Source organism: Rhincodon typus, chromosome 27 (assembly GCF_021869965.1).
Source record: "Rhincodon typus isolate 14 chromosome 27, sRhiTyp1.1, whole genome shotgun sequence".
NCBI classification, from domain to species: domain Eukaryota; kingdom Metazoa; phylum Chordata; class Chondrichthyes; order Orectolobiformes; family Rhincodontidae; genus Rhincodon; species Rhincodon typus.
Window position 1 is genome coordinate 10,418,831 of NC_063358.1, and position 22,018 is coordinate 10,440,848.

Below are 22,018 nucleotides of genomic sequence, written 5' to 3' on the forward strand. Positions count from 1 at the left end.
AGGGGCAAAGTGGAAACTGGGTACCCTAATAATTGTTTTGTAAAATGTTAGCGAGCAAGTACAGAAAGTGGCAAAAGGGTTGTTGGCTTTTATTGATTCCATTGCCTTACAATCAGGCAGGTGTTTGGGATTAGCATTCCAGAACCTCAGGTAAATGTTCTGGAGTTTGAATTCTTACAATTGCATATGGTGAGAATTGAATTCAATACAAATCCGGAGTTTAAAAAGTTAATCAAATGGTGATTGCTGTAATCACTGTCATTTGCCAATATAAAGCCATCTGGTTCCTTTTAGGAATTGGCCATCTTTACCTGGTCTGGCCTATGTGTGACTCGAGACCCACAGCAATGTGGTTAACTCTTAACTACCCCTTGTTCAGTAAATTCTGGCCTAGTAATGATGCCCACATCTCATGAGTAAAATAGTTAGTTAATTGGCGAGTTAAGATCTTTTTTTATTCCCAGTTATTGCTGGTGTTTTACCATTGGACAGAGGGTGCCCATGCTACTTGATGGGGTATACTCTGGCAGCCTGAGTGAGGGCTCTGGGTGGAGGATGTTCTCTCTTGTTGCCTGATAGAACAACTCCCACCAATCTCCCTACCCCAGTGATGACCCACCCACCACGTGCTCTGCCAGGACCTGCCTGAGTAATCTCGGTGAGTCTGTCTCACTTACCCGCTTCTCTGACTTCTGTCACTGCCTTTGTCTGTACTTCTGGAGGTGGCCAGCATTCCAGCTGGTCTCACCAGCCTTATTGCCTGGCAGCTATTGGAGGTGAGGCATTGTCCCTTATGGGCAGGGGGCGGTGGCTGGGAGCATGGTGAAGGGAAGTAATGCTGAACCTCAGACAAATAATTGTCTTCCAGGGTCTGAGGTATCAGGCCTAGCCCTGATTTCCCACCGTTCAGCAAGTCATTGACTCTGTGTTAAAGCCTACTCTTGGACACAGCCAATCGTTTTGCATGGTTCACCAGCAATCACTTGACATATGGGCGAGTCGTTTAGAACTCCTTGTCAAAGGACTCATTGTGATTCATTGTGCTCTTGTCAATGTTAAGATTTATAATGAAGTTACTTAAGTCAATAAAGTAACATTAGTCAATTGAAAAGAGTCTGCATGTCAGGCACTTCTGGGAAGGGAAGAAACAAGTTAGTATTAGAAATGTTGCTCTCCATCAGAACTAGAAAATATTGCACATCACCTGGAGTATTTTCTGGTTCTGATTCTGTGACATTGACTTGAAGGATTACAGAGTGATATAGCTGAGATGGAGACCATTTGGCTCCTCATGCCTATATTGGTTCTTTGAAAGGGTTGGCCTGTTAGTCCCACTCCCATGCAGATCTCTATGCTATTATCCTAAAAGTATTCATCCAATTCCTTGTGGAAAGTTACCCACCTAACTCCATTTTCACCATCCTTTCATTCCAGATCATAACAACTTGATGTGTTAAAATAAAAATGTTCTCTCACTCCAGTGTTTTTTGTCAGTTATCATAAATTTCTGTCCTCTGGTCACTGAGCCTTTCGTCAGTGGAAGTAGGTTTTTCCTTATTGACACTCTTCATGAGTTCGGCTTGCCTTTTCTTCCCAGGGCTGCTGTCCTTGACTTGCTGAGAGTTTGCACCACCTTCTATTTCTGTTTCAGATTCCCAACACTTAACGACGTTTCAGCTTTTGGCAACCATCAGTTTGGACAAGAATCATGGAGTAACTGTCATTCAGAGCCAAGTCTGTTTTTGATATTTGTTGTTATGTAGCAAATGTACACTACATACACCCTAAAGTATGCAAGATATAGATTATAGAATAATCGTTGTCTAAAATTGTTTGAATGATGCATGTATGATGAAAAATGATTTCCATGCAATATAATGAGGAAAAATTTGAAGTTTCCATTTTGGAAGGAAGAGCAGATGTGCAGAATATTTATTAAACGATAAGAGATTAGAAATTGTCGTGTAAGAAGGGACCTGGATATCCTTTTCAAATAAGTTACTGAAGGCGAACTAGCAGGTGTAGCAAGCAATTAGTATCAACTAGTCTTTACCACACAAAGATTTGAGTACAGGATTAACAAAATTATGCTTCAACTGTATAGACTGGAGCACTGTGTGCAGTTTTGGTCCCTTACCGTAGGAAGGATCGTATTGCCCAGAAGGAGACCAACAAAGGTTCATCAAGCTTGTTTTTGGAACTCTCCTATGAAGAGAGATTGGTGACACTGGGCCTGTATTTTCTAGAGTCTTGAAGAATTAGAAGTGATGTCATTGAAATTTTCAACACACTTCAAGAGATAGACAGGGTAGGTGCAGGTAAAATGTTTCCCCTGATTGGGGAGTCTAGAACCAAGGGACACAATCACAAAATAAGGGGGAAGTAACTGAGGACCAAGATGGTGTATCTATCGAATTCTCTACTCCAGAGGGCTGTAGCAGATCAGTCTCTGAATATATTTAGAATAGAGATTGACTGATTGACTGCTTGCATCTCCTCATGAACTTGGTTCAAAACACTTTTCCAATTACAGAGGTAAAAACTACATGTAGACATCTCCCTGTGTGTAAAGCATTCTAGTACAGCAATTGTGAACAGAATTGAAGCACTTTGTTTTTATTAAACCATCTGTCAAATTTATTGAACTCGGCTGTAATTGAAATGCAAGCTGTTTGACAATAGATAGCCAACCAATGATTTTTGAGATGCTCGTTGGACAATACATAAATGTAAAAATGGGTGAGGAAAGATCTCATTTGTTTAGAGACTTTCATTGGCTCAGAACATCCTAAAGTGCTTAACTGTTTTATGAAGAGTTCTTTACTGCAATGCCTCACATAGGTTACAACTTGCTTGCGCGTTCGCATTGTCGTCTTCCAGACCTTTCAGTCCAACTCATCTATGCCAACCAGATATCCTAAATAAATCTAGTCCCATTTGCCAGCATTTGGCCCATATCCTTCTAAACCCTTCCCATTCATATACCCAAACAGATGCCTTTTAAATGTTGTAATTGTACCAGCCTCCACCACTTCCTCTGGCAGCTAATTCCATACATGCACCACCCTCTGCAGGAAAACATTGCCTCTTAGATTCCATTTAAATCTTTTCCCTTCTCACCTTAAGCCTTTGCCCTCTAGTTTTGGACTCCCCACCCCACAGAAAGGACCCTGTCTATTTACCCTATCCATGCCCCTCATGATTTTATGCACTTCTGCAAGGTCACCCCTCAGCCTCTGATGGATAGATATGGGATTGAGAAACAGATGCTCGATTTGCACCTGGAGTTAATACTTATATAATGAAATTCACCTTTACGTTTCACTTTTTCTCATGTACACCTGTAATTATCCAGTGGTATCTCTTTGGTTCATTCATTTTCCAGAATCCCAGTTTAGAAAGTTGGAACATTCCATATTCCTCTGGATATCTTGCACCTTCTACCTGTTTAAAAGCATTTTGTTCCTGGATGGTGAGTATGTCTCCTGTTTTATTTGGCCAATGAACCATCTGATGGGTACCAGCATTCTCATCCTCCATAATTTATTAGTTTCAGAAATCGGGGATTCATCAGATGTTGGACCATTATTCTTGGACTATTACTAGATTTCACATGCTGACAGTAGCACGATTCTGATACAGGGCTTGATCTCACTTGTGAGAGTCGGGGTGAGCTGGGACACCTGGTAAAACCACCCTTCTCTGGTGCAGTCACCTTTTGCACAAGATGCTCCAGTACAGTAGAAGTAAAGTTGATATAGTCCTACTGGACCATGGGGCAGCTCTCTCATTAGAGATAGAGACAGAGAGATGATTGGTGATGGCTTAACCTGACATTCACCATGTCTTGGAGGGGAGAGATTGAGAAGGAGAATCCTTCATAGTAACCTCGGCCAATGTGGGAATTAAACCAATGCCGTTGGTATAAGTCTGCATTGCGAACCAGCCATCCAGGCAACTGAGCTAACTGAACCCCACCACTGGAAATTAATTGGATTAGTTTGATCACGGATTAATTGATTCCGAATCTAATCCATTGCTAGTTATTGGAAAGTCAGAACCACACAAGAACATGTAAAGCTGCCATTGACTTTGTGCCTATTTGTCAGATTTCTGCATTGTTTAAAAAAAATCTCTGAAGCTTCTTGTTGTGTACCCATGAGGAAAACTTTCAAGAAATTCCCAATTCAAGGGGAAAAGCAACATGCATGCATAAGAGGAAAGTGCTAATTGGTTGGCAAGAGGATCCTAGTTGGTGGAGAATGTATAAATCAATGACGATTGATAGTTAACTGCCAGGCTTCGTTTAAATTTCAAGCCAGGCAGTTTGATTGTGATTAGTCCGGGCATTGACCTGAAAAATTAAAAATTAGACTTCCACATTTTATCTCTTGTTCAATCCATCCTTTGTTTACCACCTAACTGTTCCGCATCCAATTTTGTGCAGGCTCCTGATTAACTCTCAAGAGGGCTGATCAGTTGATGGGCCAGATGGTCTCCTGCTGAATTGTATTATTTAATAATCCACTATTTTCATTCAATTTACAAAGTCTGCACAAGATATACAGGCATCAATTCCTTCAAAACAAGTAGTCCTTCAATGAATATGTTTTGCAATGAATTCCTCAAGTGAGGAGAGAGTGCTTCTTGTTCCATGGAATGTGATAGATTTTCCTTTCAATCAAACTCATTTTAGGGAACAAATCCATTTAACTTATTGAAATTTCCAAAAAGAGTCAAATTTACTTTGATTCATCTAGGAACTCAACAGGACTTTGTACATATTGTCCCACTTTGAAACAATGGAAATTGAAATTGCAATTTATAGAATGATATTAAGGATGCAATATATCATCAAACTTTTGCTGGTGATTTCATAGGTGCTTGAAATTGTCACTTAACTCACTAGGTTTTGGATCTGTGTATAGAGAGAACATTAAAGAAAACTTCAACTTATTGCCTTAGGGGATGGGGAAAACTTAGCTCCACTTCACTTTAGGGGAATTGGGCTGGATGAAGGAGCCTGCGTGGGAGCTCATCTGCAATGCTCAGTGATTTGAGAGCGTATTCAAGAGACTCGGTGAATCAAGGGCTATGGGGAAAGCACGTTGAAGCGGAAGACCAGCTTTGGTCGTGTTGTGTGGCTGAGCAACTTCATCAGACCAAATTGCCTAGTCCAGCTCACACTACTATGTTCTTGGAAGTTTTTTTGGAGGAATGAGATGTTTGTAAATGACGGGAGTGGGGGAGGGGAAATCAATGAATTGTCCTCAGTTCATGAACATCCAAGTTACAAACGTGACATTCATGGTGTGCAATTTTAAAGATCCATCATAGGAATGTTTCCTGTACTGACAAACAGCTCCTTTCCATTGTCCTGTATTGTGTCCCAACTTGCGTACAAATCCATTGGAGAATGGACTCCAGAACAGAATCTGTTTGTAATGTGGGGTCTGCCTATACTTGTCAGAAACAGATTTTGCCATTCGCACAGACAGACAGAGGCACTGTAATCTTTTTCAGTGAGAGTCCCAAGCACAGCCGAGGACAGAGGGAAGTGACCTCAAGATCTTAGGTGAATCAAGGAATATGAAGATAGTACAGCCAAGTGGGGTTGAAGTAGATAATAAACCACAGCCTTGTTTGCTGGTGCCTCAGATTTGAGGATCCAATGGCCTACACCTTCATTTCTTTATTCTTTTGTGGGAAGCAGACTTTGTTGGCAAGGGTGGCCCATCCCTTATTGCCCTTGAATGGAGTGGTTTTCTACACAATTTCAGAGGGCAGTCAACAGTCAACCAGGATGGCAAATTTCCCTCCCAAAAGGACATTAGTGAACCAGATGGGGTTACAACAATCATATTGGGGAGGTGATGGCCTACTGGTATAATCAGTGGATTACTAATCCAGAAAGCCAGATCAAGTTTGTGGGGGCCAAAGCAGGTGGTGGAATTTGAATCCATAAAACATCCGAAATTAAGGGTCTAATGGTAACCATTGTGGGTTGAAATGATAAATCAACATCTGTTTCACTAATGTCCTTTTAGGGAGGGAAACTGCTGCCCTTACCTGGTCTGGCCTACATGTGACTCCAGACCCACAGCAAAGTTAACTCTGGCTTGCTAGGCCATTCCAGACACTCTGTTTCAGCACAATTAGGGATGGGCAATAAATGCTGCCAGTCATGCCCACATCCCACAATGGAATTTAAAAGAAAAATAGGTTTACAGTTGCTATTATTGAGACTAGCTTTCAAAGCCATATTTAATAGCTCATTCAAACCCATGCACCCCCGCCCTCCCCCCACCCCTACACTTTGCCTTGGTGGGACTGAAATTCTGCCTGTAAAAGTATGAGTCACTGGATTACTGATGTAGTGACGTTCCCACAATGTGACCAATACTGCAGTAGAACAGCCTGTTTCTTTTCTGTAATGTTTTAGATTGTTATTGTTACTAGACACTATCAGAACATCAGCAAAAACTTCACAAATGACAAAGGAACCTTTCAAACTTGAATGGAAATGCCTTCTCCAGGCATAATGATGCATCCCATTCACTACAGATGTCCATGGTCATGAAAGACTTGTACTGTATCGATGGACTCTGTGTGCTCCTCTCCACAGATCCTCAAGCATGGTGGTAACCACAGAAGGGGAGTATGGCCTGTTTCAGTGCTGTGCAATCTGCCTGATATGATGATATGACAAGGCTTGGGCCTAGTGCTGAAAATGGGACTATAGTAGATCTACTACTGTAGTTTTGGTAGCACAGACTAGATGGGCTAAACGGCCTTTTATGTCCTGTATGATTCTATGACATTATGATAATGGTTTATAGATGGGGCATTATCTATGTGTTGCTGCCTTTTGACATCAACAACTAGATGGAAACAGGGCAGGGGGTAGAACATTGGCTCAATGTCTGAGGTTTTCTTGTTCATGAAATTTGCAAAGGACCAAGAAACTAAAGTGAGTGGAAACAAAATTCAATTTGTGGACAGCACGCCAGAAAAGTAGATTGTTAGAACAAAAATCAGATGGGAGGAAAGGTTAGTGAAATGTAAGTTGCAAATGTTACTGTAGCATCAATGAGTAATGAGCTGAACTGGTTACAGAGTCATCAACTAGTTTTAAGCAGGCAGTAAGTGTATGTAGCAGCCTGGATGGACTTCTGTCAGAGTCACAGTCTAGCTAGATTTCAAAAGATATTAGTGTCTTCTAATGAGGTTTCTGCATTTGGGACTGTCCTGGCTGCTTGGGGCATAGCCTACAACCTCTTCCCCCCCCACCCCTTGCCCTACCAGATTTTAGACCCACCTTGTCACTAAGTAGCTGCTGTTAGGACTCCTGTCCTTCTGAGCGATGTGAGTTGGAGCCAGGAGATGCCAGCTATTAACAAGGCCAGCAACTCTTCAGGTCATAGAGGTGCCCCTAGGTACTGTGGTCACTGCTGGGATTGGACAGCAATGGGCACTACCCTTGCAGTAAGGGAAGTAGGGTGGACATTTGCCAGGGCCAGCCAGGTGCAACCTGGTGAATAAGCCCAGGGGAGGAAGTGGGCATAGAGGGTAGCCATCCACTATTAACAGGTGCTTCCTGGGGCTCTAGAGTGGGATTCCCCCACCTCATCCCAGGAGCTTGCCAGGATTCACTAGGCTGTGAGCCAAACCTGGTGGGCAGGCCTCTCAAAATGCCAGCTCTTAACTGGTACAACTGACCTCTGGTAAGGAAGTCCACCTTCCAGCTTTCCTACTGCTGGCAGAATATCTGGGCAGTGGGATGAGATGGAAATTCCATCCCTTGCCTTCTGTCACCATTATACTGGCTACCCTGCTTCCCTGTAGGGCTGGTGAAGTCCCAGACACTGTTTACACAGAGCACAGCTGCAAGTGAACATGACAGATAATGTACTGCAATCTTTTACAAGGCCAACTTTGGAGATGGTTGGATCACTTTAAACTTTTTCCCTTAAATGTTCCAAGATTCATTTCCTGCTATTGATCAGGGAGCATCGTTCTTACACACAGAGGAAGGTTTTAATAACTTTAACTCAACAGCATAATTTGAATAAAATCTGTTAAGTTCCAAAGCCATGATTTTATTTAAGCAATGCTGCTTCCATTAACAGAGAAAGTACTCTACACAGAATTATATCACACTTGATAAACAAGCAGTTGCTAATTCTTGCTGTAGTGCAGATGCAATTCATAGTCTATTTTCTTTGGGTCTTCCTTTCTGTGAACTTTGATTACATTCATGCTGTCAGATGGAAATATCCTGCAAGCAGTTCTTCAAATCTTCTCCCTTGCTCTCCTGAAATCTCCACCTGTTTCTGGAACACAGTTCGGAGGGAGACAGTAGACATCTGTCCAGTCAAAAGCAAAGATTTGCCAGATCTTTTTGACTACCAAGGACAATCTCGGTAAAGCTGACGTGCTCCTCCCTGAGCATCCATTGCCTCATTCAGTTCCAACAGGCTGCTGCCAAAGGTAGTGATCAGGAGCAGAAACTCTTTGCTAATAACCTCCCCACACTCATCGCCCATGCACGCTTCACCATATAGAACAAAAGTGGGCTTCCAACTGCTGCCCCAGGGTGAGGTTAAATAAGTCAGTACAAACTGGGACGTAAGTTTGGGACTTGAACATACTATAAAACTCAAGGCTTACTTGATATATTTTATACAGTGATTTCATTGGTTCTGCAATGAGTGATGATACATATCTTTACTAGCATGATATTTGAGAATGGGGATTACAGTTTTTGCTTTAACAAAGTATTTATTTTCTTAAAACAAAAGAAATTCACAAAAGGAGTGACTCAAGTATGAATGTGATACAATATTCAGTCATCCACTGGCATAAGCTGTTCCTTTACAAGTCAAAGTCTTTTGGAGAGCAAGAGGGTAAAAGAGTTAGAAACAAAAAAATATACTTTTCATGCTCTCTACCTGAAGGCAGGTCCAACGTCCCACTTCCATGGCTTCCAAAGCTATAGAACCCACCATGGCCAGAGTGGGCAATGAACTCAGTGGTGTTGGCACCAATTCTTCCACACCAATGATCCAACCAACTGAGCAAGCCAGCCCACAGCAAGTCCAAATTGTTATGGTAACACCCTCTTACTATTAATGCTATTCCAATGTTCTTTCCTATAAATTGCTGACCAGGAATCTCTTACCTCCTGCCATTGGCATACATTGGAAAGATTTGCAGGTTGATACTTTTGGCTGCATTACAAAAAAATTCCAATTGCTATCAAAACCGAGCAGAACTCAAACCCAGAGTTTCTGGCTCCAAGGCTGGGACACTATCTACTGTGCTGCAAGGGAAAGAAATACAAGATTGCATTTTGGCAATTTTATCTCCTTTTTTTTCCTTCCTACTGCCCTGGGTAGACTGACTCCAGTAATGGTATAATCAGCCTCTGATATCTTCTCCAAGTGGTCAATTTTCTGAGAGTTGGAAGGCTATGGAAATGTGGCAGTTAATGCAGAGTAAAACACTAAGCACATCTTGCTGTTACTCTAAATTTGGCAAGAGTATGTTTCCAAGTTAACGTTCAAGAAAGGGAACCCTGTTTGATCTCCTTCCAGACTCCTGGATTCTGCTATTGGAAGGACATTAAGAGCGTAGACTGATTTGTACCCACTATTCCTAGCCTGCGTGACTAACATACAAGTGAATATATTAAATGAGGCTACCTTTACAGTGCAATAATTGGCTAAACTCTGTAAATACATTTTGCAGTACACTTCTGAATTTTGATGTAAACCAGGCTTTGATTGGTAGCAATTCTTAGAGCAGCTCTAGTGTAATTAATATACCTCGCCAACAGTCTGGGACAATTCATGTTTGATGGGACTGTCACTTTCTAATTGAAAGTTGCCAAAGTCATAAAGGGTGCTCACTGACTTCACAGTATAAAGAAATATCTTTGATAACCATGGCATCATTATTTACAAGATAATCTTCCAGCCAAAATGCAATTATATATAATTGTTGAGTAAATACCTGGTTGAACAAGGTATATATTTACTGCAACTAATTTAGTGGCTTGAGCAGTACAGGCTATCAAGCAAATAGGTTTTTATAATTTGCTAAGAATATTGCTTTTGAAAAACAGTGCAGTTTTTGAAAGGACAATTCCTTCAATGAAATCCTGGAATAGATTTCCAACATTAAGTATCCCCTTAACACAACTTCAAACTACCTCTCCTCTCAGTAGGATTCAATCTGGTATTCATCAACTTACAGCACCCAATTAATTCAACAATCACAATAAGAAATACAGCATGCATTTTACAAAAGCAAACACTCAAAACAATGCATGTGGCATTGGCCTGAATGAATCTAGCTTGATGAGCTGTTTTACTTTTCCTGATCATCTGCTCAATCTGCTTCAAATGGTATCCTCAAAATAGAAGCATGTGCTTGTAAGAAACAGAGGGCGATGGGAGTTAATGAAAATGTTATTAGGTAGGAGACTTTAGATAACCTGAAATAACCTTTCTAATAAAAAACACTTTAAACAAACAGCAACATTCTTTACATAAAAGACTCAAAGTTTCAGTCGCACTGTCTGAATGCTGTTCATATGAAGGAATTTCAGGTGTGGAACTGATATGAAAATAGGGTCATAAGTAAGTGTTTACTGCACAGAAAGTGACCATTCATCCTTTCAGGTCCATACTGTGGCTACGCTCCAAAAAAGCATCCTCTCATCTGCATCAACAAATCCATTTTTAAAATGTATTTTTTAAACTCAATGCCGGACATCACTGACTAGACTAATATCTTGGAGCCTGACTCTAACTGGCCTGGGGACGGTGGTGGGGAGCATGAGAAATTGGATCTTCCTATCTCCTAGAGACTGGTTTCCCTATTGAATGAGCTGTCTAAATCAATGGAGTACAGCTCCAGTCCAACATGAAACTAAGCTTAGAAAGTCACTGGGTGTTTTGTTGAACCTCCTGAGCACTTTAAAATTTTAAAATGTCAATAAAGTGTGCACCCTCTTGTCTGCTCCCTCCTGTCAAGAAACAAAATGATCATCAATCTGAAATGTTAACTCCTCTCCACCAGGGGGTGGTAAGTCACAGACCATGGCTTTTAGAGCAGTACTGCAGGCCTGAAGGGGGAAGCGAAGGAAGAGAAGGTCTAAGTTTTCCTGATGCAGCCAAGAGAAGCACTCCTGCTGCTCCACTGCATCGGTGTAAGTTTCTTCTATTCCGAGATCCTTATGCTTTCACCTAAGAAGAAAAACCAAAGCAACAACAAAGAAGGGTCTAGGCCTGAAACAGCTTTCCTGCTCCTCTGATGCTGCTTGGCCTGCTGTGTTCATCCAGCTCTACACCTTGTTATCTCGCAACAACAAAGCAACCAAGTAACAATTGTGGCTGCTGTGTAGGGTCTCACTCATCCTCTGTCTGTATAATTAAGACAAACTTCCTTGCCACTTGCTCTAAAGAGATTAAAAATTCTGATTGTGGGTAAGCCATCCTGACCTTTTTAAAGGCCCAGCCTTAAATCCCTGAATGGAATGGGTTAAAATCTCTCGCAAATGTCCTCCAACTTTTGCCTGGCAAGCAAAGGGAGGCCTGCGGTATAATTACAGCCTTGATGGCCACACTTAAACCTTCATAGTTACTTGCATCAGCCTTGTAATTTCTTATAACCACAGTCTTGACAACTCGGTCACAAACTATTGGTAAGCCAGCAATATTGGTATGGTTGTGGATTGTACTGTATGTAAATAAAGCGTCTGTCCTTGAAAGCTGAAGAAGGATTAATAATAAAGGTGATTTCTGCCGCCTCCAATTTCTTTTGAACAAATTAGGTTTCTGTTTCTGAAAATATCTTATTACAAACTGGAAGGACATAGCTTAACCATCTCATCAGAAAACTGTCCAGAAATACAATGTTACAAGAACGTGAAATTATAAAAGGTCTGAACAATTTTATCCTGCTGCAAGTTCTAGGTGAAATCTTCATAGTTCTCATTGATATGTTTTGAAATGTCTTGTGCTGTATTTTCCAATATCATACATGTCCACATTTGCAATACAAGTAGACATGCCAGTATGTCATAGTATAACGTAGTTTAGTGAAGATATTTTACCATAAATATTGCACTGTTTAACAGAGAGCATATTTAATATCTGCATTGAGTGAATAATGATAAAACAAAAGACTTGTATTTAAATATAATAAAATTCTAAAAGGTTCCTGTAGTGCAATTTAGAATGTGAGCATTACTGCAATTCTATTCTTCAGTTATTCACACTTATGCAAAAAAGCTTAATTTAACAACGCCACTTAGATGCATCAAGTATGGTGAATATAACATCCCCTTGTACAGAGCTATGTGGGGGGAAAAAAATCACAGTACTAAAACGTACAATGTGCAAGGTAAATGCAGACAAATTAATGTCCCTAAAAAACAAGGTTCAATTGGTCTCTCGCTCTTTTTATCGTACGTGAGAATGACAGGAAAATGCACTGTTACCATAGAGTTGCTTACAGTTAACATCGTTTGAGTCGCATGAGTTTTTGGAAAGCCTGTTTGAAGTCCTCATTGAAAGCTGTGTATATGACCGGATTGATGAGTGAATTCAAATAGCCAAGCCATGTGAAGAGGTCGGATAGCACAGGATGAAACCAGCACGCGTCTTTGCAGATGCCCATTACCAAGGCCACCACAAAGAAAGGGAGCCAGCAGAAAATAAAAGCACCAAGGATGATCCCTAAGGTTTTGGTGGCCTTGCGCTCTCTGGCTGCACAGATCCTCTTTCTCTCCAGGACGCTATCTGACACTTTGACTTTGATGTGGTTCAGGTAGACGGGAGATTCACCGGAATGAGGCAGAGTCTCCTGGCTGTTAAAGCCAACAGAACAGAGAGAAGATCCGGTTGATCCGCTTATGAGCTGTACTGTAGTAAAGCGCTTTCCGAAGGCTGAAGGCGGTTTCTGAATCCTCGATCGAGCTGCCATGTAAATTCTGCCGTACAGTATAATTAGCAGCACGCTGGGGATGTAAAAGGCTCCGAAAGTGGAGTAGATAGTGTAGAATATCTGGTCGGTGTTGACTACGCACTCCTTGAGTTCGTTGTGAGCTTTCGACTGCCTCCAGAATAACGGGGGAATGGAGATGCAGATTGAGATGACCCATACCACAGCTATCATCAGGCCAGCTCTACCCGGTGTGCGACGCTTTGTGTACTCCAAGGCATCAGTGATGGCCCAGTACCTGTCCAGAGCAATGACACACAAGTGCAAGATAGATGCAGTACAAAACGTGATGTCAGAGGATAGCCAGATATCACACATGATCTGCCCTAGAGTCCAGGTCTTGATGACAGTGTAGACAATACTGATGGGCATCACCATGATAGCCACTAGGAGGTCTGTAACAGCCAGAGACCCGATGAGATAGTTGGCTGGAGTGTGGAGTTTCCTGGTGAGGCAAATGGTGACAAACACGAATGAGTTGGAAAGGATGGTCGCTAAGGTGATGATACCCAGAACGACAGACAGTGAAATCCTCAGCCCTAACTGACTGTTTTCATTCCAGGTGATTAGCATCGCCGAGGAATTTTCCGAGGAATTAGTTATTGTAGCTGGAAGAGAAACTAAAGTGGACGAGTTATCGTGGTCCATCGTCAGTGAGATCGATTGGGCAGATTTGAATAAGAGTCATTGTTTGTTTCCAGCCCAGTTTGCATGCAGCATTGCTATCATATTCTTGACAAAAACTACACGGCAGCTGTTTTCATTCCCGCTTAGACTCATTGTTGATCCATCTTCACATCCAATATTTCATATCTATTTCATGAAAAAGAAAAAAAACAACTTTATAATGTCATAAAGCTGATACCGTATATCCAAATAGTAGCATTCCCGATTGAGGTTATTTTAACAGTGCCAATTACTACAAATTGAGATTATCTGCATTGAAGTCAGAAGTAGTATATTTGCACTTCAGCTATTGAAATTAAGGGTAGATATGTGTCTCATTAATAAAAAAGATAATTGGACATTAACACGATTTTTAAAAATGTAATGCAATTACTAATGATCAAAAAAAATTATTTCATGCCTTTCACAACTATAGGATGTCAAAAATACAGTGACTTCAATTATTTTCCCTCACAAAAGTATGGTCACTATTGTAATACAGGAAACACTGCAGCTAATTTGTGCATAGTAAGCTCCCACAAGGAGCAGAGTAATTTCTTTCAGTGATGTTGCTTGAAGGATAAATATTGGCTGGGACACTGGGAGAATCAGAATCCCAGGCAAATGTTTAATCTGGAGGAGTACTGCATTCCCTTTGTCAGCATAGGACTATCAGCCAGGAGTTTAAACTCAATTCTGTGGAGTTGGACTTAACCTTTTGACTTCCAGGACAGGCTACCTACTGAGCCACAACAGGCAGGAAATGTACAGCAGCCTGCAGTTCTATTCTGAAGTATAATTTTCTTGACTGCGCTGTTACCTCTTCCATGTCTGGTTTTCTCAAGGATTAATCGTTTCTGCATCATCTGTTGTAGGCATTCTGCTGTTTATTTAAATCCATCCCCTTGGCACAAGAGACAATTTTAAAAATATTTTAAACAAGCATAACGTCTGGAAGGAAGAAAATAAGGTTTCTGAACACCGTTAGTTCCAGTGTCTCAGAATCTCTCAAGACAGATGGGAGCCATTCGGCCCATTGTGCCTATGCTGGTTCTTTCAAGGTGTTACCCAATTAATCCTGCTCTCCTTCTCTTTCCATACAGCTCTGAAATCCCCCCTACCCCCCACTTCAGGAGGAAAGGCTTATGGTATCATAGAATCCCTACAATGTGGAAGCAGGCTATTGGGCCCATCAAGTCCACACCGACTCTCCTCAGAGAATCCCACCCAGACCCACCCCCCCTTACGCTATCCCAGTAACCCTACTTTTCCTATGGCTAATCCACCTCATCTGCATCTCCCTGGATACAAGGGGCAATTCAACATGGCTAATCCACCTAACCTGCACATCTTTGGACTGTGGGAGGAAACCCACGCAGACAGTTGCATCCCGAGAGCAATATGCATCACACAGTGTTTCTCACTACTGAGTAACCTCATGAGGATTGCTTTAAATCTAAGGAAATCAGCAATTTTCTAAATACATTATTTTAAAAGACACACCATCCTCACTACAAATAGCAAAACCCCATAGAACCTGGGGATGTTAGAACCTTTGGAAAATGATACATTAGCTTTAAATGAAGCACAGCCCATAATCTGTAATTGCCTCTCAAGTGTGACAAGAAATTAACCTTTTGAGGGCTACAGCAGGTGACACAAACATACCACTGTCAGGAATTAGGAAGAGATTTGTTAACCACTAAGTGACAATGGTTTATGTGGACCTCTGAACTGCAATCATCAAAAAAGATCGCACTGGAACGACATTAGCAGAAATGTCCCAGTCTCCCACTAACAAAGAATTTTATTATCAGAGACAAATGAGACCCACAATACAGGATGGGTCTGGTGTAATGACTGCCAGTTCAATTCCAGCTGGCAATTTGAGAACTGGAATAACACTGTTCTCAGTTAAAGTGATCACGATTTGAGGGATTGTCACTAAAGCAAACTAGCCCTCTCAGGCAGGAAATTTGCTACCCTTACCCAATCTGGAGACCTGGGTTCAAGTCCCACCTGCTCCGGAGATGTCTATAGTAACAGTATATCTGAACAGGTGGATTAAAATAATCATTACCCAGTCTGGTTTGTGTGAGATCCTCGTTTCAATCTAATTGAAATTCGACAGCCCTCCGAATGAGTGAGCCTAACAAAAGGGAATTAAACAGTGACTCAAAAACCAGGGCCAAACCATTGATGTTAGCCTTACCAGTAATGCTAACACAGAGTTAATTTAACAAAAAGCATAGCCCTTTAAAAACTAAAGAAGCGATTGGGACACAATGTGGGACTCCACAGCCACAGAAATTAGGAGTGATCATATCTTTTGCTTGACTGCAATCCGACAATACTGTGAGTAATTAAATATCCACGCAGTGAGATTGTCCCAAAAGAAACTTATCCTCTCTAATTTAGTGAGATAAGAAATGCCTAAGTGGTCGAGAGGTGGCGGGCGAACAGCGAGCCTCAGTATTGGGGAAAATATCCAATTAGTAAAATAAGGTCATACTCCCGATTTTCTCACATTCTGGTTCGTGTTTTCAAACCCTGACGCTTTTGCTCACTTGAACACATCCTTACAACAACAACAAATCAAATATTTCCCGTTGTAAGCTGATGAAATTGGTTTCATATAGGGGGGCGATTCTTACAGGCACAGGTTAAAGCAGGAGTTCACGGAGTAGAACAGAGCTTTGGGCTACTGCAAACAAGTCTCATTCTCCCCAAATAAAACTGCTTCGAATCGTCAAAAAGTGACAGGAAAGTGGTGAACAGGAGGAACTGAAATTGCAACGTACTACAGGACGACATCCAAACGAACTTAACGCCTGGCTGCTTCTTCGCAATCAAAAAGCTGCGGAATTAAAGTTGCAACAAAAAGAAACATGAAGACGAGAGGAGATATATTGAGTTAACAGTTAAAAACCGAAAGCGTTGTAAAACGATTATTACAAAGCATTGACACGTTCTGAACAATCATTTCAGTGAATTTTTAGTATATCGAAAGCTAAGGGGAGATATACTTGCCAGTCTAGTTTTGTTTATATTCACACACAAATTGGAGAAACTCAGCAGGTCCGTCAACATCTGTGGACTGTGCCTCTCACCTCAGCCTGTTCCTCTGGGCAGTGTCTCTCATCCTAGCCTTTTCCGCTTTAACTTCTTGTTTCAGGTTCTGCCTGTGTGCCGTCCTCTCCAGCGCAGAAGTTTAATCTGAGTGCGCCCATCATAGCCCCTGATCTGGCTCGGTTTCTCGCCCAGCGCCTAGTGTACACCTCTCGCCTCTAACCAGGGAGTACAGACTGCCGCTGCTGCTGTTGTGGGTGATCAGTACGTTTTTCCATTAACATTCTCCACACTCTTCAATCATCCGGTGAAGCCATCCCTTCCCCCGATGAGACAGCGTGCCTGTGGTAGAATGAGAGAGTTAAAGATGTCCTTTCTCTCTCAATGGTCTCTCTCCCACTCACAAAGAGTTGCTGCTACTGCCTCAGCCTTACCCTGCACAGGAGCCAAATGCACACTAAATCACAAGGAGAGCAAGAGAATCCAGGGAAGCGAGACGGGACTATCTGCAGGCAAGTACTCCAGTCCATTGGCTCCATTCAGTAGCTTCGTGGGGCCAGGCAGATGCAGTGCTACTGGAGCGGCGCACTACTGTTTATGTTGGAGTGTGTCTGGGTCCCAGCTCTCACGCTGGCCGAGGTTCACAGAGCATGCCATCCACCAGGAACAGGAATAGACTGCACATGTCGCTCCCCTCTGTGTGTGTGTGTGTTGGGGGGGCGGGGGGCGGAGGTGGTGTGGGAGAGATCTGGTGCAAGACTGGACCGGGTTAGTTTGTGAGGGGTGGGTGGGTTATAATTACAGAATGCAATTGAGACCGACTGTTGTGTTTGTAGGAATGTACCGGCATCGTCCAAGGAGATGAGCCGGCCAGAGGTCCCCTCTGTGAACCGGCCAACAACACAAAGCGTGCTGGGGGTCTTCCAGAACCTCGTGGCCAGCTTTATTGGAAGGGACTGCACCTCGTTTCTTCCGATGTGAAATGAAGAAGAAAAAAAAAGAACGATCCTATCATACGATTTGTGGGATCTTGCTGTGCGCACATTTCATTGACGCCTCTCTGCGACGTGGCTACAGAGCAAGAGCCATTCATTGGCTCTGGAGTTCTTTAAAGAGACCTCAGCCCAGAAACGATCCTAGTGAAATGCCTGTTCTTTCTGTTTATCAATTCCTGTATTGGGGGTCAAAGAAAAAACCAATCCGTTCAACTGTTTTCATGACCAACTGTTCCGAATAAAATGCCTGCCCTCCTATGGAAATATGGGCTCTTGTGGTACAGTGGTAGTGTCCCTACCTCTGAGCCAGGAGACATGGGTTCAAGTCCCACTTGCTGAAGAGGTGAGTAATTAAAATTACACCCAGTCAGTCTGCACCATTGTACCCTACCCTCAAAGCAGCTGTGGGGAGGCTCAGACTGTCACACATCTCTTGCTGCAATGTGCCTTTGCAAAGGAAGTCTGGAGAAAGATGCAGTGCTTTTTGTCAGGGTTCGTCCTGAACGGCTCTGTGATGCACAACTGTGTGCCTTAAGGTTCCCCGGACGCAGCCCATGACAAAAATCACCTTGTGCCTGGAGGACCATCAACTCAGTAACGAAGCTCTTTGCTTTGCCCAAACTTGTTGGTTTTCCAGAACAAGGAGTTGACCCTGACCAAGTGCTGCAGACTGGCACATGCCAAGGCCCAGGACTACATGCTCAGGGAGGCACTAAAGCTTGGGGCAGCTGCTGCCAAGGCGCACTGGGGAAAGACCATTGTCTGAGGTATTTCTGCTGAAGCTAAATGTAGGTCTGTTCAGTTATCAAGACCCCCTAGTGCCTCAATGAATGTAAATTGTCATGTATGTGTAAGAGATGCCTTTAGTTTGTTGGAATAGAGTCAAACTCAAATATTTGTTTGTTTACTTGTTATGCAACTGTATAGAACCAAAATGCATTTGTGACAATGTGTATATACAAAGAGACTTTTTTATTAATAAAACATATTTTTGAAATAAGAAAATAGTATAATAATATCCCTCTGAACAGGTTGATGATGATAGAAATGTGGACTGTTGTGGCACAGTGACAATGTCACTACCCCTAGCCTAGGAGACCCAGGTTCAAGTCCCACCTACTCAAGGAGTCCGTAATACAATCTCGGAATAGATTGATCAGGAAATAAAAATCCACGCAGAAATGTAAGAGCTCTAGTGGTGCCGTGGTAGTGTCCTTACCTCTGAGCCAGAGGGTCCAGTTTTATGTTTCACCTGCTCCAGAAGTGTGTACAATAAAAACATCTCTGATCAGATGGATTAGAAAATATTTACATAGAAATGTAGGATTACATTGTCCTTAACAGGTTTTACATGCAAAGTGATTTAGTGGTGGCAGTCAATAGATTAAAATACGCTGGGTGTATTGATGGTGTGAAAAAAGCTGTTCAGTAGCTTCAAAATCTCCCCACTCCCCGACCAGCTCATCTTGTCACCGCCTCTTTGACCTGTCCGTCTTTTCTCCTGCCAACCGCTTCTCCCACCTCACTGACCAACCCCACCCCCACTTCCTACCTACTAGCCTCATCCCCGCCTCCTTGACCTGTCCATCTTCCCTCCCACCTACCCACCCCTCCCTCCCTCCCACTGACCAACCCCCATCCCAACTTCCTACCTACACTCACCTGTACTGGCTTCATCCCCGCCTCCTTGACCTGTCCGTCTTCTCTCCACCTATCTGCTCCTCTATCCACTTTCCATCATCGTCTTCCCCTCTCTCTATTTAGTTCAGAGCCCCCTTCCCCTCCCCCATTTCTGAAGAAGGGTCCAGACGTGAAACATCAGCTTTCCTGCTCCTCTGATGCCGCCTGGCCTGCTGTGTTCATCCAGCTCCACACCTTGTTATCTCAGACTCCAGCATTGGCTGTTCCTACTATCTCTTATATTCAGTTGTGTGTTAGAATGCTCCTGGATAAAGGAAAGGAAAACATATGCAGAAATATCAGAGCCATCGTGGTGAAGTGGCAATGTTAGTACCTCTGAACCAGGGGACCTGGGCCCCAACTGCTCCAGAGGTGTTCAAAACACTTCTGAATGGGTTTTTTTAGAAAACATCTATATAGAAATGCACCATTTCAGTTGGACTGCTATTTCCTTCTCAATTGGTATATCCTCAGTAATATTCTTCAAGTAGCCATCAGATTGAATGCGATTTTGCTGCAGAATTTAATTAATATTGCATTGCTGCATATGAGCATTATTACAAATACGACACATTAACTACAGGAAACCTCTCTGTGCTGAGTAAAATGTAACCCACATTTAACCTGATATCTCCTACATTACAACAGTGACTAGACTTCGAAAGTACTTGGTTGATGATAAAATGTTTGGGATCTGATGAGATTGTGTAAGGCGTAAGTCCTTCTTTTAATAGCTCAAATTACTATTCACTTCCATTTTCACTCGATCAGACCATTTTAAATGTGTTTCCTTCTTGACGCTTGTTCTAATTCCTGAATTACTGCTCCAGGAGAAACATTTCTCTTCAGGATCTGAGATCACATCTTGCCTTTAGCCAACATCTCTGAAAAACAGATTCATTCGTCACTCATTTCTGCTGGTGAGATTTTGCGGTGTGTGAAAATGGCATCTCTCCTTGCCCCCAGGAGTGTTGGACTTTACAACTGCTTAATTTATATAATCGCCTGGAATGTTTTAGAGAAGTGCGATCAATGCCGACAGGAACGTAAGTAATTAATGATCTTTGCTTGGCAGTTGGTCCCTTATGTCACTTATTTCTTAATGTATTCAGTGAATGATGATTCCAAATAAGAGGGAAAAAATATTACATTTCTAAAGTGCTTTTAATGATCTCATGATGACCCTGTGCACTGTACAGCTCATCAAGGACTTTTCAAAGTGCAGTCACTGTTACAATGTAGGAACCATGGCAGTCAATATATGCACAGCAAGATCCCACAAATTGCGGTGTGACAATAATGTTCACCATTCATTGTTTGTTTTTGACTAGTACAACTCCCCCAGCTTTCTTTGAAATGGCCCCATAGTTTGTTTTAAATGTCATCTGATTAGTAGCCTGGCCTTGCCCCACTATTTGCCCACTCGGCTCTTGAGTTTATCTTTAAATGAATCAAACTTTCCAAGACCTTCTTTAATGGTGGTTGCCGAGATTGTGGCTTTCCACCACCTCCACTGGTTGTACATTGTTCCTTTTGGATTATAGGTGCCAACATGAAAGACGTCTCAGCCAGGCATGGTGAGGCACTTTGCTGGCCTGGCTGAACAGAGAGGAGACGAGTTCACTTGCATGCATTCCTTCTCCTGATGGTGCCTTTGGAAGAGGGAAATCTTCCCTGTGGAAGAAGAGTGGGTGCAAATGTCAATCAAACCTTGAATCTGAGCTCCAGTCTCTTAAGTGAGAGCACAATGAGTGAAAGTCTGAGAGATTAAACCACCCACGGGGCTTATTTTTAGTTTACCAATAGGTGCCAGCACATGTAAGTGGATTGCTTGGGAATTGTGCAGTACTTTCAGTGATGAAGAGGCATTTTTATCCTTTATGAGGTTTATTGGGTATTTAATTATCACTCATGCAATGCCATAAGCAAAGATAAGGTTAGATTAAACTGCATAAAACTCATGAGTAATTGGTAAATGCTGAGCTTAGTCAATTGCTTTGTAAAGGTTATTGAGCAGTATTTAATTTCTGAATGTTTGATATCTTAGGGTTATATCCGTTTTATTTTGAATGATGTTACCTATTATGATTTGGGCTGCTTTTACAGTTCTGTTGCCTTGGATCCCTTTGATGTTTAAAACACAATGGCTGAGTTTTTTATGTTGAAATAATGGTGATGCTATGGTAAACAATGTTATCCATGTGCAAGTCATACAGCAACATTAGACCAGGCGTAAACACATAGTGAGACCCCACCGAGAAAACATATTGTATGAGTTGAGCAATTCCGAAGATAACTTGGCAAGAACAGCACCCCTGTCTTTCTCACCATTGCCAAACAATGAGTAATGTATGCAAGTTTTTAATCCATCCAGAAAGTTAGTGTGGATCCATTTCGGTCTAAGAACCCTTTTGGTCATATGATTTTTTGAATTCATTTATGAATTATGAGTGCTTTTGACAAAGCCAGAATTTATTGCTCATCCCTAATTACTTTTGATACTGCCACCTTCATATACTGTTGCAGTTATTGGGGCTGGCGGGGGAAGCGAAGTATTGTAGGTACTCTTTAGCACCAATAGGAAGGAAGTTTTAGGA

At 42.1% G+C, this 22,018-nt stretch overlaps 1 protein-coding gene across 1 annotated transcript; it reads right to left on the reverse strand.

Moving 5' to 3' along the window:
* Positions 1 to 11,949: 11,949 nt before the first annotated feature.
* htr1d (5-hydroxytryptamine (serotonin) receptor 1D, G protein-coupled) lies at positions 11,950 to 16,949 on the reverse strand. The gene is made up of 2 exons (XM_020524021.2): positions 16,788 to 16,949; positions 11,950 to 13,824 (listed from the first exon to the last, which is right to left on the reverse strand). The coding sequence occupies exon 2, from the start codon at positions 13,657 to 13,659 to the stop codon at positions 12,526 to 12,528; it is 1,134 nt and encodes a 377-aa protein (XP_020379610.1). The 5' UTR covers positions 13,660 to 13,824; positions 16,788 to 16,949; the 3' UTR covers positions 11,950 to 12,525.
* Between the last annotated feature and the right edge of the window lie 5,069 nt (positions 16,950 to 22,018).

Bases quoted from the DNA above. Each gene is read 5' to 3' on its own strand.
- htr1d (XM_020524021.2), bottom strand. From the start codon at position 13,659: ATGGACCACGATAACTCGTCCACTTTAGTTTCTCTTCCAGCTACAATA.